This window comes from Arvicanthis niloticus, chromosome 2, assembly GCF_011762505.2.
Source record: "Arvicanthis niloticus isolate mArvNil1 chromosome 2, mArvNil1.pat.X, whole genome shotgun sequence".
Taxonomy (NCBI): Eukaryota; Metazoa; Chordata; class Mammalia; order Rodentia; family Muridae; genus Arvicanthis; species Arvicanthis niloticus.
The window spans coordinates 122,550,979-122,570,177 of NC_047659.1; the positions used below are offsets into that span (position 1 = coordinate 122,550,979).

General features: G+C 49.8%; 1 protein-coding gene across 1 annotated transcript in view; it reads left to right on the forward strand.

The window, feature by feature from the left end:
• The first annotated feature begins 1,125 nt into the window (after positions 1-1,125).
• Xkr7 (XK related 7) overlaps positions 1,126-19,199 on the forward strand; it is a 28,367-nt gene continuing 10,293 nt past the window's right edge. Inside the window, exon 1 of the mRNA XM_034493688.2 lies at positions 1,126-1,709. Coding sequence (XP_034349579.1) covers positions 1,126-1,709 — 584 coding nt within the window. The remainder of the gene's footprint in view (positions 1,710-19,199) is intronic.

Genomic DNA, 19,199 nt, shown 5'->3' on the forward strand with positions numbered 1-19,199 from the left:
TAAAATGATTAGTGATTCCTCATTGCTTAGAAAAATGACAAAGAAACGGTTCAGTGTCCTAGGATATCCCATCCAAGCCAAGGTGTGTAGTTGGGTGTGAGGACTCAGGCACATGAGAGACCCCTACCTCCTCCCATGGAGTGTGTTTATCCAGTCCCTCTGGTCTCTCCAGTTCCAGGTTGCTGCTTTGTGATCCCTGCTCCACTTTGGCTGCCAAGTCTTCTTGCTAAATCCTGACCTATCCACCTAACTCCTCAGCTGACATTTTGCAGCAGGTCCTCCCCCCCCGCCCCCCGTTGCCACCTTCTGGCCCTTCAGGGTCCAATCTATCAGAAATCGCCAGTTCTATCGTCCTGCACCCCCACCCCCATCAGGACATCCTAGAAAACGTGGCCTCCAGTGGTGGTGGGAGAAGCTGTTTGCACTTGTTCTTTCCTCCCCAAGGGGTTCCCTCCCATCCCTTTCCTCTGCCTTCCCTAATCGGGCTAGTGGCCAGATGAACGCGGTTGCTGAAAGAAGGGTGAGCGAGAGACCGCAACTCAGAACTGCAGTTTCTCAGCTTGAAAAAGACAATGAGAAAAAAGATCTCTCAAGATCAAAGGAGGGGATGAAACAATAAGTGAACACGGGGGAACTAGCAAGTGGCGTTGGAAGGAGTGACTGCTAACGGGTTATGGCAGGTGCCCAAGCAGCTGCCCCCACCCTTGTCTTTTTATTCTCAGACCCCGGCCTCCCACCCTCCTGGGACATTGCAAGACCCAAACCACCGGAGGTACCGCAGGAGATCAATGGAAAAGGAGAGGATAGGGCGGGGGCCATCAAAGGGGGAGGCCAGAGGCAGAAAGCATGTGGTTGGGCTCCACGCCTCCGAGGAAGCCATGCGAGGGTGACCTGGGATGCTCTCCCCTCCTTGGCCCCCTCCCTTCCCAGGGGGCGGCCCACATCCAGGCCGGAGCCCGGGCGGGGCGGCGCCGGCAAGGATGAATAATTGAGGTAGAGGGGAGGAGGAAGAGGAGCGGCGGAGGAAGAGCGGGAGGCGGGAGCCGCCCGCGCAGGGTCCTCCCCACTCCGCACCCCACCCGCTCCGCCGCCCGGAAGTCGCTCCCCGCCTCCTGCTCCGCCAACATGGCCGCGAAGTCGGATGGAGCGGCGGCCGTGGCCGGCCCGGGGCCCGAGGGGCCGGCGGGAGCAGATCGGGGCGGGGCGGGAGGGCGCGGGGAGGCTGCGGCGGGGATCCCGGGCCCGGGACCGGTGGAGGCGGGGTGCCCGGGACCACGCTACGAGCTGCGGGACTGCTGCTGGGTGCTGTGCGCGCTGCTCGTGTTCTTCTCCGACGGCGCCACCGACCTGTGGCTGGCGGCCTCCTATTACCTGCAGGGTCAGAGCACCTACTTCGGCCTCACCTTGCTCTTCGTGCTGCTGCCCTCGCTGGTCGTGCAGCTGCTCAGCTTCCGCTGGTTCGTTTACGACTACTCGGAGCCCGCGGGGACCCCGGGACCCGTCGTCAGCACCAAGGACAGCGACATAACCGGAGCCGCCATCAGCACCAAGGACAGTGCTGTCGCCTTCCGGACCAAAGAAGGTAGCCCGGAGCTGGTCCCCCGGCCGGCACCATCCTCGGCCGGCACCTACCGCCGCCGCTGCTGCCGCCTTTGCGTCTGGCTACTGCAGACCCTCGTTCACCTCCTGCAACTCGGTCAGGTCTGGAGGTAGGAAAAGAGCAGGTGAAGGAAGCTTGAGTCCTGGGAGTGGGATGCCTCCCCAGATCTGCTCTGACCTTTCTAGCCCGTCCTGCTCCTGTCCTGACCCTCACCCCGACCCACTCCATTGCAGCTCTGATTTCTTCTCAGTCAGCTCCTCACCTCTGCCAAACTCTGTTGGACCCCAGATCCATAGCTTTGATCTCGCTAATGGGGCAAGATGGGGCCAGAGATCCTTAGTGATGTGTGAGCAAGGCATAGTCAGGGAGTGGGGACAAGTGTTACTTGGAACAGGACTACAGGGATCCTTCCAGTCCTGACCCTTCCTCCATGTCCAGGTACCAAGTGTCGGCTTAGAAAACCGCTCAGAAGTCCTCCCTACCTCTCACAGGCACTCAGTTCAGACTTGCAGCCCACCCCAACATCCTGGGAAAGGCAGCTAAATGACTATCCCGCCCAAACTTCCTGCTTTTGTAGAGAGAGGGCCTGAGGTGATTCCAGTTCAGCACTCCCTGGCTCCTGCTTCCTACGGAGCTCCACAGTGCCCTCCCATCCCCTAAAAGGGTCCAAGGAGATTTGGAATCTTGACTCTGACATTAGATGGCTACTGGCTGCCCCTTAGTCCTCAGACCGGAAAACAACGCTGGGGCTTCATTCAAACTGTTCACTTCCAGGCTCATCCTTTGCCAGCAAGTAGGGTGCCTGCTGGGCTGAGATAATTGGAGAGAGGGGGAGTTCTAAATCACAGCTCCTCTCAAATCAGAATTACTCTAGTTCCTTGGGCTGTACTCTGCAGTGACAAAATGGGGTTGCTTACTGTGTGATCATAAGCACACCTCCTCCCTCCAAGTCTGTTTCACCTGTGAAATGAGGGGAATCTCTACTCTTCTCATCTCGCTGTTTTTTTAACCTGTTGGGATGAACAGGCAAGAGGAGGTCTGTGTGGGGACTCTGGAGACTGGAACATATTTTGGGAATGTCAGGGATTGCCGAGATTATAACAGAGGTGTGGAAAGTATGGGGAAAACCACTCTTCAGATACAGAAGATGGTTATTTACTCTGTTGCATTTGAATTACTCTGCCTAAGTCAGAAGACATTGTTCTGAGCTGAGCATTGGACGCTGGACCCCTAGTGTTTGCCCCAGCTGCTCACTTGCTGTGTGTCACCCTTGTTATTCCGTTGGCTCTCTTTCTGCCTTAGTTTCCCCATCCTCCCCAGCCAAGATGATGTGTATATTCCACTTCTCTTGCCCCAGAGTAGGGGGAAGTAGGAGGAAGGGGAAAACACTCTTCGTGGTCTTATTATTATTAGCTTGACACACAAAAATATTCATGTCTACATCCAGGAACTAATCTGCATTTACCATTCTGTGCCCAAGTGGACAGATGGTGAGTTATTTTTAGATTCTGAAATGGTAACTTCCTATTCTGGGTAGCCAAAGCTTCATCCCCCTTTCCCTTTAGCCTAAAGTGGGCCAGCTGCCCCACAACTCACAGGCCACCCTCCTCCCCATTCAGAATCCACATACAGGAAGCTAATAGTATTCTTCCTTGAGCAGAGACTGAGTTTTCCTCCAATAGGGAGAAGAACCGACCATAGATGGGCAGGGGCGGTGGCTGGGATGGTGTGGATGAGGTTCACTGAACTCCACAGCTCTGAGCACAAATAACTCTCTCCAATATTTCCACTGTTCTACACTGGGAAAGTGAGAGTTGGTATGAGATGACTTGAAAGGGAGAACAGTCATACAATAGTGGGGGAGCCTGACCTGGGGAGCCTGACCTGGGGAAGCCATTTGTGTCCACTACATAGTATTTTTAAAACTCAGAACCTCTCTGGGGGAAAAAAAAAAAAAAGAAAAAAATTGACTGTAATACTGTCAAGCCTGTAAAAATCTTAGATTTTAGGGTTTGCATGGTCCTACATTTTGAATTCTTCCTCTTGATCACATTTTTAAAAACATTTACTTAGGCACTCGAACCCTAATTTACAATGCTATTGTAATTAATTTATTAAGCACGCAGTTTATGCCAAGCCTACTGGTTGCCTTTTTCAAAACCTTCATTCTACCCTGTGTCTTCTTTAATAATTCTAGCCTGCGGTTAGTATTATAATTTTCGCTTGGCAGATGAGGGAAGGGAGGCTGAGAAAGGGGGGCACCCTTGCCCAAGGTCACATAGTGATCAACCGGGAGCTTTGGAACTCAAGATTCTGCATCTTCAAAACCACCTTGCAATTCTGCCACCAAAGTGTTCCCTAAAGCTTGAAGAATTATGAGTCTGAGATTGTGAGATTGCACAGCGATAGAAAGTCCGGCTTCTGTTGCATGGAGATAAGAAAGTGAAGACGGGGAAGGCAGTCAAACCTCGTGGGTAACGATGAGGAAACTGTGTACTGTGGGAAAATGCTGGATTTGGGGAGGGTGTACTTTCAGAGGACTTACATTTGCATCTTGGTTTGAGAGTGACCTTCCATTTCTGAGCCTCAGCTGTCCTGTGTGTGAAATGCCATCATTAGATGTGGTGAGCCTAAGATGCGATGTCGTTCTCATGATCCATAATGATGTGGTACAGTTCCATGTGACCACCTGCTGCCCAGAACAGCTTAAGGTCATCAAGGTCAATTTGGGGTCCTCCCCCAACACCCTTTCTATATCTAGGTTGTAGTACTGTCTCCTCTGCCTCCTAATATTCCTGCCCTTTGGACAGGTTCTGAAATGAATTGGTCACCTGCTGGGTACTTAGTTCCATGCACGAGGCTGGGGTCTATAGAGAGCTAAAAAGCAATTACTGCCAGCTTGACTGTTCAGTAAATTCAGACTCTGCAGTCAATTAGGAAATATCTCATAGAAACGGCTATGGGGAATGAGACAAGCCCAACAGGCCACATAAACCAGGCTACAGCTCTGACTCCGGGTCTGCTATCACTGAATACTGTGGACCCTGTCCCACAGGCTTTGAATTCTTAACCTGCCAGGGGCCTGGATAAACAGGAGCATTTAGAGGAAGTAGAGAGAAGCCATGCAGTCTGACATGCCTAGAAATTAAATGGTGTTGGCACATGTTGGTTTACCACATGAGGTGCTCCAGAAGATGTTCTGAGTGGTGAGGCTGGGGCAACCACAGAAAACTGAGCCCCCTCCAGGGTGACACCTGGGAGAATGCTGACCATTCTCTTCCTGATCCCACACCTTAGTTCTGAATTTCACTCGTAGAGATAATTTCAACTTTTCAAGTCTGTACAGTGCCTTCAAAATCCAGGGGTCACATAGACAAGAGTGCATGGGGTGTCAGACAAGGGGAGGGGTATTATGGTAGACAAGTGTCCTAGACAAGATAAAGGTGCCACCTAGTCACTCTCTAATGGTTCCATGAGAAATCATGGGTCCAACAGTGCCAGGTCTTGATTTTTTTCAAGGGCAATGGGAAATTGGAAAATCAAATTCTAAGATTTTTATAAAAAATAGTGTCAATGAGGGCCAATGAGATGGATCTGTGAGTAGAGGTGCCTGCTGCCAAGCCTTCCATATAACCTGAGTTCACTTTCCAAGACCCATGTGGTCAGAGAGACTGACCCAAACAAGTTGTTCTCTGACCTCTACACACCTGTGCAGTGGCACACACATGCACACTCAACCACACACTCACACACAACTTAAAAAAAATAGCATCAGCCAAAGGAAACATTGGAGTTGGGTGTTCTTTACATAACCTCGGGCAAACACTTCCTGAGAGATAGAAGGTCCTTTAGTCAGAAGATAAAATAACAGGAAGGAGTTGATAGACACCGCACACCCGCCATGTTGTAGCAAGGGCTGTGTGAGAGGTCCCAGGCATCTTGTATTAAAACCTTCCCTCCGTGGTTAGTGAAACATCCATTCATCAGACAAGGAAGCAAAACTCAGAGGTCAAGGAACTTGATTGAGGTTACAGGAGTGGGTGGGGGGAGGGGAGGCTTCTCCCCAGCTTCGTTTAATCCTCAGACTCAGCTCCATCCCTGGCATGGATCCTAAGAAAATGCCTTGAAGCAGTAACAGACTGAGTCCCTGGGAGAGCAGCAAACAGATCCTTTGGTGGGGCAAGAATCTGGCTGTGGCCTGGACACCGGCCTGTCCTTATTACCTCCCACCTCCAGCCCTCTGAGCCGTTAAGCCACCAAGGGCTGTTAAGCCAATTAAAGTCCCAACTCTGCCTCCTCTGACCCTGTAGGCAGCAAAGCAGTAAGCCATGAATCCTGCTCTCCCTAATCTTGAACTCATGGGCCCCAGCTTTGCCCAGATAAGCATGGCTTCCTAAGCCAATTAGTGTGAGGAGACCTGGCATGGGATTCCTCCCCGGCTGTCAGAATCTGGGCACCCTGAGGTGGGGAGGAGGAGGTGGCAGTGAGCTTCTGGGGCCTCCCTCTTACCGCTCCCTAAGTCCAGCTGTACTGTTGCTGTGTGAGCCAGTGAGCTCTACATGCCAGAGAACTTCTGCAGTGAGTCAGTGCTGCTGAGAACTCAAGCTCTTGGTCCCTTCTGAGGACCTCCTTTGGTGTGATGTGAAGAGTGTGAACTCTTCATTCAGGGTCTCCAGTCAAATCCTGCACCCACTACTCTACCAAGCGGCCTAATCCCCACGCCTTCCAAAGGAGAGAACATAATTGCACGTATCTGCTTCTTGTGTTGTTTTGGGTTTAATGAGGTAACACATCCCAAGGACTCAGCCGGGGCTGCCCCCATCATTTAAGTCTTCAAAACCTGGCGTCCGGACAAGTGGGATGTCTTGACAGGTAAAGGAGAATGCCACAAAGCTTGATAACCTGAGATCAACCCAAGGGACTCACACGGTGGAAGGACAGAACCCTTGAGTTTCACATGTGAGCTGTGGCACACATATGCCACCCCTACACCGGTGCACAAAAAAAAACAAAACAAAACAAAAAAAAAAAAAAACAACTAAATGTAATTAAAAAAAACCTGGTAGCAGCAGTTAGCGCCATCGTTGTTCTGTGAATAGTAGCCATAATGAGAGGGGGCTGTGAGCCACGATGACTTGGTACTCATGGGTTTAATCTGCAGTTACTTGTTCTGCAGATATTTATGGAGTACCTGCTGTATACCTGGAACTGTTCTAAGTGTCAAGGATAACAAAGTGACGAAGATGGCAGCGTGGACGACAGTGGGTCACATGGTAGTATACTATGTGAGAAGATGAAGTTGGGTCTGGGTAGATGGTTCAGTGGGGGAAGACCACATTGCACAGACATGAGGAGCTGAGCTCTGGTACCTGGTACGCACAGAAAAAGCCCCATGTGTCTGTAACCCAAGTGCTGGCAGAGGGATGGAGACAGGAGGATGGCTGGGACTTGTTGGCCAATAGTCTCACCCCACATTCAGTAAAAGAGACCATGTCTCAAGAAATAAGGGAGAGAGTGAAACAACAGGACACTGGGTACCCTTCAGCGGCTTCCGTGTGCACACCTGCACATGCACACAGGTACATATACCACACACACAAAGCTGAAACAGAGTAAGGAGCTAGCGAGTGGCAGGGTAGATGACTGGGGAGGGCAGCGTCACCACAGAGGTGGCATGTGGGTGATGACTGGGCTAGTGAGGGGCAGAGGGGTGGTCTTTGGAAGGGAAATGCAGGCAGAGAGAAACAGACCTGGGCCAACAGGATCTCTGTCTTTCGCTGGCCCTGCCTCGGTTTCCTCATTCATAGGAGTAATTTCCATAACCCTCTCTCTAGAATCAGCAATACCCTTACATCTTCCACTTTCTGTGACTTGGGGCAAAGGTCACAGCTTAACCTGTATCTTGGTAACAATAGCACCGTCATGTGGCCTGGGGTGTCGTGAGCTAAACAATATATGTAGTATCATGTTCGGCACCTTGCCTGGAACACAGAAGCAGCTAATTGGAATTAGCTCTTGCTGTTTACACATATATGTGTGACGTCAGTCCCAAGTCGCAGTCTTTCCAAACAGTGTCTTGATCCTCTCTCTTCATCCTTTCAACCCGAGTACCGGTTTCTCTTGTGTTGGTTGTGAGTCTAGGGTTTTGAATCATCACACCCACGTCTGAAATATGTTTACAACCACTTGGACTTGGCTACAGCCCCTTCACAAATGGTCCTCCCTGTGCTGACTTGGCAGGGTTGTTCCAGTGTGGCCTCCCCACCCTCCTCCAGGGAGACCCTCCCTGATGCTCTCTGCACTCCGCCCTTCCTTCCCCTGCCTCAGGGCAGCCACAGTCCACCAAAGCCACTCCTAACAGACTTCGAGGTGGCACTTAGGCCTGTCCTCTGATCTATAAAGACCACACAGGCGAGAAACCCTGGGGACCTAGGGGGAGGGAGGGCTGCAAGGAAATGGCTTTGAACCCCAGCAGCTGGGGCAAAGGTCCCTGGGGAGGGGAGGAGTCCGTTTGAGACCTACTCTGGCCTTTCCATTTGCCACCCTGCCTTTGTGAAGGTGTTCAAATTCTTGCACCTGAAAATACTCTGAGCCTCCTCCACCATGTCTCTCCAACCTCACCCCACCCTGCTCACAACCAGAGGCAATTGGGAATCATGGATTTGATACTCAGGAGTCCCAGGGCACCCCTGGCTCTCCTCTCCTCAACCCTACAACAGAGCTTTTGGCTCCACTGATTCCCAGGGCCTGCCTCCTCCATCTGCATCCTCTCTCCTTCCCACCAGGGAACCTACACTCTTTGTCCTGGCTGTTTTTAAGTCAATTTAACACAAGCTAGAGTCATCAGAGGGGAAGGAGCCTCAACTGAGAAAATGCCTCCATATGATCCAGCTGTAAGGCATTTTCTTAACAATGATCAGTGGAGGAGGGACCAGCCCATGGTGGGTGGCTCCATCCCTGGGCTGGTGGTCCTGGGTTCTATAAGAAAGCAGACTGAACAAGCCCTGAGGAAGGAGCCAGGGAACAAGCACCCTTCCATGGCCTCTGCATCAGCGTCTGCCTCCAGGTCCCTGCTCTGTTTGAGCCCTGTGCTGACTTCCTTTGGTGATGTGGAAGAACAGTATAGACGTGTAAGCCAAGTCAACCCTTTTGTCCCAAACTTTTTGGTCATGATGTTTCATTGCAGCAATAGAAACCCTAACTATGTCACCATTGAAGGCCACACTTCTATGTTGCCTCTTTCTGAAAACTTTCTAAACCCAGCACCACCCTCAGCCCCTCGTGCCATCTTCTGCTTATTCCAGGCAAAACCCATCTTTATATTTTCCTAAAGTGAAATTTTCTTGGCAGTTTTGTTTACGGAAGAGTTATGCATTCCAGCCACCCACAAGCATCTCATTGAGAAGGGGTGGGATTAAGGGATATTTCCACTTGCTAATTAGATTTTGGGTTTGTTCGTGTTTTGAGACAGATCTTACCGATGGCCACTAAGTTGCCACAGGTGACCTTGAACTTCTAATTCCCTCAGCGCTAGGGTTGCAGGGCATGTACCATGGCACCCTGATTTATGTGGTGCTGGGTACGGATGGAGTCTAAGGTATTCAATGAGCCACTTCGCCTCTCTAAACCTTGGTTTCTTCTCATCTTTGAGGAAGGGACAACAGTCCCTGTGTGTAGGTATATCGGCCCTGTGTGCTGCGTACTGAATGAATACATGAAACATGTTGTATACATTATTAAGTATTGTTCAGTGCATAGCAGTGTTCCACGTTAGCTAGTATTGTTGACCCATTTTACAGATGTGAAGCTGAGTTACAGAAAGAACTAGGCTCCCAGTTGATAGCAAAGCCAGGGCTGAAAATCCCGAGCCCACCTGTGTGAGTTCTAAGCCATTTTGCCTTCTGCTAGCTAAGTGTATACTTTAGTAAAAAATATTTTAATTATATGTATACATGTGAGGGGAGGTGTGCGTGTGAGTGCAGTTGCCCTCAGAAGCTGGTGTAGAGGTCACTTAATTCTGCCTTACATAACAGGCAGTTAAGAGCTGTGCAGTATGGGTATTGGGAACTAGACTCAGATCCTCTGTAAGAGCAGAAAGTACTTTTAACTGCTGAGCCATCTTTCCAGCTTTGACTATATGTGTGTGTGTGTGTGTGTACACATATATAATTTTTGTGTGAGTGTGTGTTTGTGCCTTCATATGTGAGTGCAAGAGGGTATATGCTATCAGCATGTATAGAGGTCAAAGGACAACCTTGGGTAGTCAGTCCTAGCCTTACACTTTGAGACAGGGTTTCTTGTTGCTTTGCATTTGTGTATACCAGGCTAGTTGGCCCACTAATTTCTGGGGATTCTCCTGTTTCTGCTTCTCATCTCACCAAGGGAGTGCTGGGATTACAAGTGCATAATCCCAGCACACACACACACACACACACACACACACACACACACACTTTACATGGGTTCAGGGGATTCAAATGCTAGTCCCCACGCTTGCACAAGTTCTTTATGGACTGACCCATCCCCCAGCCTGGTTAATGTTTTCTATTAGACTGATCAATCAGGTATTATTTTGAGAATGAGAAGGAAAAAAAAAAAAAAAAAACCAGAAAGGCATCTAACATGTTTTATTGTAATGTAAAGTAATGTACCTGCTGCTAACATTCCAGGCTCTTCCTCAGCTAGGCCTTGGCTCATCACTCATTCCTGACAGCCCATCTGGCTGGTTTCCCCACAGATCACAAGCCTGGGGAGACCTGGCTGTGTGTCCTTGTTACCTTTGGTGGCCTTGCACCCAGCCAGCTCTTGGATGGGGAGCCTGCTGGCACTGGTTTTGGCTTCATGGCTGTGGCATCAGAGCTAGGGCATTGCAAAAGCCTGCAGCTTGGGCACAGCAGTGAGGTTTGCTAAGACTCCAGCCTCCAGGTGCCAGTGGGCTGAGGGTAAGAGTCAACATGAAAACCTGTTGAGTCCAGTTCCCTAGAGGGAAAAGGCATAGCTGACTTAGGACACAGAAGAAGTAAAATTCCTTGTGAGAAGTGGGTGCTTAATACTGCTGATGTGAATTGAATAGAAGAACTTTGAGATTGGAGTTCTGGGCGAGTCATTTCCTCTGTATGTGAAGTTTAGATGAGGGCTTGAGGGTTTTGGCCTGAGTTTTCCCAGGGCTTGGGAAAGAAAACAGAGGAGCAGAACACTCTAGACCCTGGGCAGGTCAGGATCTCATCACTTTGGAGCTGTGTGATCCTGGACACAGTTGCTTCATCAGCCAGAGGCTGTCTATAAGATGGGAGAGAGATGATGGTTCCGCCTGTGGGTTCCTTTAGAGACATCAGAACTTGTCATAGAGTACATCCTTAGAAAGCACTGAGTGTTGCTACCCTTATGGGCTAATCCAACCTATCACTTAAGGGAAAGGGACGGAGAAGAGCCCCGAGGGTTGTAATTCTCAGTGACCCTCACCTATGGAGCTCTGCGGAGGAAAATCCTGTTCCGTGACTCCAGTGCAGTGTGCACACCGAGGATCTCAAGTTAAAGGGGGATGGGGTCTTTTTCATAAAAGCAAGCCGAGCTCACAGCTTTCTCGAGGCACAGACACCCAACAGCAGAGGGTGGAGAGGAGGTGGCTGGAGATACTGTAAGTGGGGATTTCTGCTGCTTCATTTTAAAGGACACACGAGATGACTGTAACACCCTTATGGTTTAAATTTGCAGCCCTGACTTGGGGTCTCGTAATACCGAGTTCCATGCTGCTGGACTGTAGCTCTGCAGGCGGTGACATTTGGGGAGACCCAGCCTGGGATGTGTTTGTTCCCCATAATTTCATCTCACCTGCTCTCTATTGCTTTCACTTTATGTATTCGATTTTTAATTTTAGTTCACCTTTTTTTTTTTTTTTTTTTTTTTTTTTTGCGGTGCTGGGATCAAATCCTGTGCCTCACACATGACAGGCAAGCGTTCTCATGCTGAGCCACATCCCGGTGTCGCCTGTTCTTTAATGCAGCATTTCAGTTGTTAGCACATTAAATCCCAAACATACACAGGAGCTGAATGCCTAGGCTGACGGGCTTCACCATGTATCATTAACGTCATTGATTCCTGGCGAACCTGGTTTTGTAGAGCCCAGTGCCGTCTGATGACTCTGTGGGCTCAGCGGTGTTCTGGGTCTGCGCTGTCTGATGTGGGAACCCCGAGCCACCAACAGCCATTGAGCCTTTGAAATGGGAGCAGAGGGATGGATGAACACATTTTTTAAGTGAATTTAATTCTTTTTAAATTATTTTTATGTGTATGAGTGCTTTGCCCGTAGATATATATGTGTACCATGTGCAGGTGTGTATGTGAATGTGTGTGTATGTGTATATGGGTCAGAGGACACTCTCCAGAGTCATTTCTCAGGTGTCTGCTGCCTCTTTTTTGAGGCAGGAGTCTCTCATTCGCTTGGAACTTCACCAAGAAAACCAGACTAGCTGGCCAGTGACATTCCAGGGCCCAGCCTGTCTTAGATCCCCAGTCTGCTATCATCACTGGGCTTGCAGGTGTGTTCTACCATGCCTGGCCTTCCCCCCTTCCCCCCCCCCCCCCAGCGTATAGGAGTGTTTTGCATGCATGTGTATTTATGCACCATGTGTGTGCCTGTTGTCTGTAGAGGTCAGAAGAGAGCATTGGATCCCCTGGAACTGGAGTTGCAGATGGCTGTGAGTCACCTTTATAGGTGCTAAGAACCAAAGCCAGGTCTTCTGGAAGAGCAACAAGTGCTCCTAACTGCCAAGCATGCAAGCATATAAACTCATGAGAGCACAGAAGGGTTTTCTTTTAATATCTTGTGATATCTCATTAACTAGTCGCCTTCATTTCCAACTTGGGACTTTCTGTTTTTCCATTAATACCCAAATTTCTGGCTGAGCTTGAAAAAATTAGAAGGAAAAACAGTGAAGCCTCTGTCCTTGAACTGTATCTTCTCCTAGGGTGTGTGGTTAGAGTTGAAAAGGGCTGCCTCTTTAGATGGGTACCCTTCTATAGCTCCCCAGAGCCCCCCAAAATGAAATTATTCAGTTCTCAGAGAACTGGCATTAGAAATTCCAAATCTACTTCTGGAATTTCTGTGAGACCACAAACAGTCAGATGTGATTTTTTTCTGTCTGCATTAGTTTTCATATACCTTCAAATGTCACCAGGAGATTGGAATCAAGGCTCCTCCCCACTGTCTCTTGGCATCCTAGCTCCACCCAGGGGACAGGATGGGACATTGGGTTTGGGGGAGAGGAAAGGACCTCTAGAACCTTCAGAGCACAGGGCTCTGAGCTTTAGTCTCTCTTGCACATCACCAACCCATAACATAGCTGGCAAAGTTGAGGCCCAAAGGAGGGATGTGAGAAGCCTGGTCCCAAATATGTTGCTCCAGAGCAGCTTTTGGTTTTTCTACTAAGCAAGAATATGGACGCAGGCTGGGAGCTGGTGAGAGAAGGTGGGATGGGAGAAAGCCACAGGTTTTTAGCTAAGACCTAAAATCAGTGGCCGGAAGTGTTTGGCCTGCTGCCAGCCAAGAAGAGGGCTGTGACTCTTCAGGGGCTGTGAAGGAGAAGGGAGGCAGCCTGGCTCCCAACACCACGTGAAATGGGAGCTGAACGTGAAAAATCACATTCTTTACTGACATTTAGGATTCTTTTGGCTGCCAGCCCCAGGAAGGGCCTATTTTCACATCCTTGCAAGAGTGCTCAGAATTGAGGCATAAACCAATGGGAGGGGATGTTGAAGCCACTCTTCCTGGGCTAGCCTGCAAAACCCACAGGTGGGGTCTGGGTTCCTCTGCTCAGCTTGATCCACTCGCCGGTGAAATGAGGGACATCTCTGTGTCCTGAGACACAGCTCCATTGCTTTCCAGATGTCAGAGTTGGGCCGAGTCCCTCCTCCAAATGTCTGATAACTGTCTCCGTTTTTGATGAAAGCCCATCCTTTTCTCTGATCTGGCAGCTGACCTACCCTCTACTCTTGTCACCATAGAGTGAGTTCTCCACTGTCACCTCTAAAACTACTACCCTCTTTTAAACATTCCTGGGTCATGAGATAAAGACCTTTACTCAAGCTGTTTCCTCTACCAAAATCCCCCCCCACACCTGCTTAGCTCCTGTACCTACTTCAGACTCCTCATCAATCACAACTTCCAGAGAATCTTTCCTGACTTAGAACCTCCTCCACTCCCACTGGTATGCTCTATACTGTAGCACAAGACCTTGTCTGGGCCATGACTGGAGCCTATGGAACATATTTTTATCCCATTCACATAATGATTTAATCATTGCCCAGACCTTCATTATTAAAAATAGTTCCTACAAATGGGTTGGATCTCTCTTGCCCACCCCTGTGTCTACCATAGTTCTTGGCACATGGGAGATACTCAGAAGTGCTTGGGGAACAAATGTCAAGTGGGGCCAAGAAGGTAGCTCAACAACAGAGCACACACTAAGCATATACAGGCCCTGGGCTCAATCCCCGACACCTGTTCCCCAACCCACCCCCAGGCCACACACACCCACCCCCAACCCCACCACCACCACACACACACATCAAATGAACCTTTCTTTTGATGATATTTAGTTTCTCCATCAGAAGATGAGCTCTTAGTCACAGAAGTCGTGTAACTGCAGTAAGGATTTTAGCAAGGAACAAAACAGGATATGTTGATGAATGGCAGTTACTTTCTGCAGTGGGTAGAGATCCCCCCCCCCCCAGAAAGGAAATGCCCATTGAGCTCGACTAGTCTTCTCTGGCTCTCTGTTCTTAGGGGTAGCTTCAGTGGGAAAGCCAACTTTGCCAGAAAGTACCAACCTCCTTTATTTAGTTAGCAATTCTGACTTTTTGTTTTGTTCTGAAACAAGAGTCTCACTATGTAGCACAGACTAACTTGGAAGTTATCATGTAGCGCAGGTTGGAATTGGATTCACAGGAGTCCTCCTGCCTCAGCTTACTTGTCTTGAAGTTTGAGATAGGTTCTCACTCTATAAAACCTAGGCTGGCCTCAGACCAGCAATCCCTCCTGCTTCAGCTTCTCATGAGCAGGCTTACAGGCAAGCATGATCCTGCCTAGCTACAAAGTACCAAGTTTCTTTGCTGACAAAGTCTCTGAGCAGACAATTTCTTCAAGATGCCTTGCTTACATGTCTAGCTGCTACCACAATACCACTTTCTGTTTTCCCAGTTGTGCTGGAAGGTCGATGCTTAATGTGGGTTGATATCTTTATCAGGAAGCCCTGCACACTGTCCCCTGTCATCCTACAAAGAGGTGAAGGATTTGGAGGGTGGGAGTCCTATTGCCTCCCCAGCCCCACCCTCAGCCTGCAGGTGTCTCAGGGGTGCAGGTGTCTTTAGCAGGCCTGCAGGCTGCTTCCCTGATGGAACAAGCAGAGCGGGGGAGCCTCTGGAAGCTGTTGTGGTTTTGGCCCAGAGCCCTGAGGGGGAGTGGGGAGGGGCGAGAACACAGGCTCTGAAACTCAGAGACAGATGGGAGAGCTGAAGATGTGAGAGACACAGACAGACAAGAGAAGAACCCAGAATCAGGAAGAAGAGAATCAAGCAGGAGAGGATGGCTGGAAAACGGGCAGTCATGCCGAGCCACGAGCTGAGCAGCAGGCCAGCAGATGGACCAGTCAGTGAAGGACTGGAAGCCCCAGGGAGAGAGACCCACAAGAAAAAAAAAAATAAGCTTGTGTCCACAGGGCAGACAGGTCAGACTGTCAGATGAATGTAGTATCTGAAGAACAGGAATGGTACAGCATAGACCAGTGGGATGGTGCAGGATCCCAGTCAGAGGCCCACAGATTGACTGACCATGGTAAAGGGATAAATAGAGATGACTGACGTTCAAGTGGAGACACCACCAACAGACAATGATCTGTTTTCTAAGGCCACATTTGCCTGTCTGAATGGAGACTAAAACCAATAACAGAAATTTCATCTCACAGTAGAGAGATGGGGTAAGCTGGGGTCTGAACTCAGAAGCTTCTCAGGAACAGTGACCCCCCTCCTTCTCTCCATTAAAGCAAACCCCTTGGGCTCTGGAATATGCTGGGTCACAGGAGTGACCTGATAGGGGAAGAAGAGTGAATTCTGTCATCTACTGACCCTGCTGCCTGTTCACAGAGGTCATAGGGTCGGTCCTGAGGGAGCCATGGATCCAGAGCAGGTGGACTCCAACACTAACTGTTGGCCTCTCACTTCTCAGGCCAGGCCTTTTTTGCTCCCAGCTCCACCTGTTTGTGCTTATTGGTTCCTCAGCTTTTCCTTCTAGAGCAAGCTTCTTCTCTTAGCATGAGACAGTGAGGTGAAGGCTGGCAAGATGGCCCAGAAGGCAAAGACACTACCAGGCCTGACCAATTGATTTTGATCCCTGGGTCTCACATGTGAGAAGGAAAGAGCTGACTCCCACAGGTGTCCCCCCAACCTCCACACATGACACACACATGCTAACACACACATACATACACACACACCAACCTCCACACATGGCACACCCATGCCTACTTGCATACACACACACACACCAACCTCCATACATGGCACACACATGACAACACACACACACACTAAACAAAAATTCAATAATATTTTGTTTGGTTTAGAGACAGGAAGTCAGAAATAACACAACAGGATTTACACCTGCGATCCTAACTCTTGGGAGGATAAAGCAGGAACAATCCCGTGAATTTGAGACCATCCTGGATTATTTAGCAAATCCAAGGCCAGGCAGAGCTATATAGCAAGACCCTATCTCAAAAAAAAAAAAAAAAAAAAAAAAAAAAAAAAAAAAATGAAGACTAGGAAACAGAAATTCAGTCCCAAAAGATGTCTCCATCCCCCTGTAAAGTGAGGACACAGCCTACGGTGGCCTGTAGGTCAAAAGTTCTGGCTGCAACGCCGCTCATCCGGGGCTTCAGGCCACTGACATCTGATGATCACAGAGAAGCACCAGGGAAGACTTCTGGAGGAAGAACAGCAGAATGAATAAGGAGTGGGGTTCTGGGAGGTGTTCTAGCTTTGTGCAGACTGAGACAGAGAAGCCCAGGGCCTGCTAAGACCAGGAAGGAGACACACATGAGACTCATTTATCAGTTCATTCAACATTTATACTTGCCTTCTACCTTCGAAAAAGCAGAGGACACTCTGGTGACAGTTACAAACAAGGCCCCTGCCTCATGGAGCACCAGTGACAGAGTAGAAAGAAAATGTCTAGGGGCTAAGGGTGGACCTCAGCTAGCAGAATGTGTACATGCCTGCACAGCATCCACGAAGCCCTGGGACTGATCCCAGCGCTTCATAAACAGGATGTCTCACACTTGCAAACCCAGCACCCGGGAGATGAAGGCTGGGGGATCAGAAGAAAGGCAGGGATGGGATGGACTAGAATGAACCTTGGAGATGGGAGGTGCCAGTGTGGGATGGGTGGTGCCAGTGTGGGATGGGTGGCCTCCTCTAAGACTGTGTTAGGGAGCTGGTGAAAAGGCAGGCAGAGCAGGATCTGGGGAAGCACACAGCAAGTGCAGAAGTCCTGAGACTGGAGCGAGTCTGGCAGGGAACTCCTACTGCAGCTGGGGTGTGGAGAACAAGCAGACAGTGGTTTGAGACACAGTGAGAAGATGAGCAGGCCAGATGGTTGGGAGAAGCTTGAGTTTAGTTCCAAGTGTGGTAAGAGGCCTGTGTAAGGCTTCCAGAAAGTGAGTGACCAGATCCGTAGGTCTTTAAGAATTCCCTGCTGGTTGCTATTTGGAGAATGAACTGTAGGGGGCAGGAGGGGATGGAGGAGACCCACTGAGAAGGGAAGGTTCATGTGGTTGGCCTGGCAAGAGATGATGGCTTGTACCAATTGGTGGCGCCCACCCAAGAGGTGGTTGGGAGTGGCACTGGATGCATGTTGGAGGAAAAACAAATCTGGTTTCCTTGCCGTGAGGTGGGTGTCCTTTGTGGGTGTTAATCAGCCCCATCCATGGTGACATCTGCTTCTTTCTCAAATGGAGCAGGGTGTAGAGTGCAGTGGGATTCCTGCAGGAGGTTTCAAGAGCAGTCACTTGGTGGCCACAAGGAGCCAGAGACCCCCACATATGTTCCTCTTCTCTCCACTGACACTATGCCTACATCCCTCTACAGTTTGTAAATTACTCTTAACTCTTTATCACTTGATGCTTACAATGAGAAAGAAAGGCTCAGGAAAGCTGAAACTACCCAAGGCCACAAAGCAGGGTCCAGGGCAGGGCTGGGACACAAACCCACACAGCCAGTATTCGGCCATCTTGCCTCTGGGATCTTCATTCTGGTGACTGTGGTGCACTAGAGTGCACAGCCCTGATCCAGAGGAAGGGAAACTGAGGCCAGGGGAATAAGGTTGCATGTCCTAGACAGTGCAGTTTTAAGGCCTCAGTGGCTTAACGTCTATCAAGCATATTAAAATACAGCCACATCAAACATCAAATGCAAATTATAGCTAACCAAATAAAACCAAAATCGCAAATGACTAGCTGACATCATGTTGTTTTGCAGACATTTAATTAAACATTTATTAATTTCAATTCTGCAGTTTTTTTTAAAGCCAATTTTCCCCACAAGCCTCAAACGCTCTCCTAAGCCCATGAACATCTCACAGGCCCCTGGCAGCGAGCAGTTAGTGCTGGCTGGAAGGAACAACCACTGCTTTGGTCCCGTTGCCAAAAGGACAAGAGTGAGGCTGGGCTCAAGAAGGCTAGGCCTTTTGTCCCTAGGCTGCAGTGGTTTCTGTGCTACTCTTATACCCCCAAGCTCCATGGATGGGCGGCAGAAGCCTCCTTTTTAGCCTCCTTTTTACCTCTCTCCATCCCAGGCCTAGTCGATGTGAGCCCTTTGTCTTCGGTTAGCTGGAAGCTGGCAGAGGAGAGAGCAGGAGTGGGCGGGGAGGTAGCAGGAGGCCTGCCAGGTGGTGACGGATGCTGGCGGGGCTGGCACCTCCCTCATCCTAACCTGGGCGGAAACAGATGGTCTTCTAGCTTCAGAGAAACTTCCAGGGTATTGCTCTTTCCCCAGCTCCCCAGGTCCCTGCACATTGGGCCAGCTGGTCTCTCCTTCCTGTTCGAAGTCAGAGCCACAGGAATGAGGAGGGCAGGAGAAGTGGAGGCCTAGAATGAAGATCTGTGTTCTGGGGCCCCCAGAAGCCCTGGGACCACCTGTCCCCCATAGCCCTCATCTCTGACCACTTCCGGGTCTGTTCTCTTCCCCAGTGGTGCACCATTCCCTTAGCTCAGCTCTACCACTGCTTAGCCTGGAGGCTCAGCCTCAGCCTCTCCCTGGCTTTCCTCCAAGCCAGCCCTCAGAGTGGGCTTTGGAAGCTCTGAGCTGATCCTATCATCACCGATTCTGGGATTCAGATTAAAAATTAAGTCTATATTCTCCAGTCCAGATTCTTTTTTCAGAGATGGAACCCAGGGCCTTGTGTATGCTAAACATGTACTCCACTACCGAGTAGACCCCTAGCCCTGCAGCCCGGAACTGGTTGCAGAATTTGATGAACTTTCTCAATGTAATGATTTATGAAAATTTTGGTCTTCCTGGGGCCCTTGTCTCATTGGAAGCCTCCTGT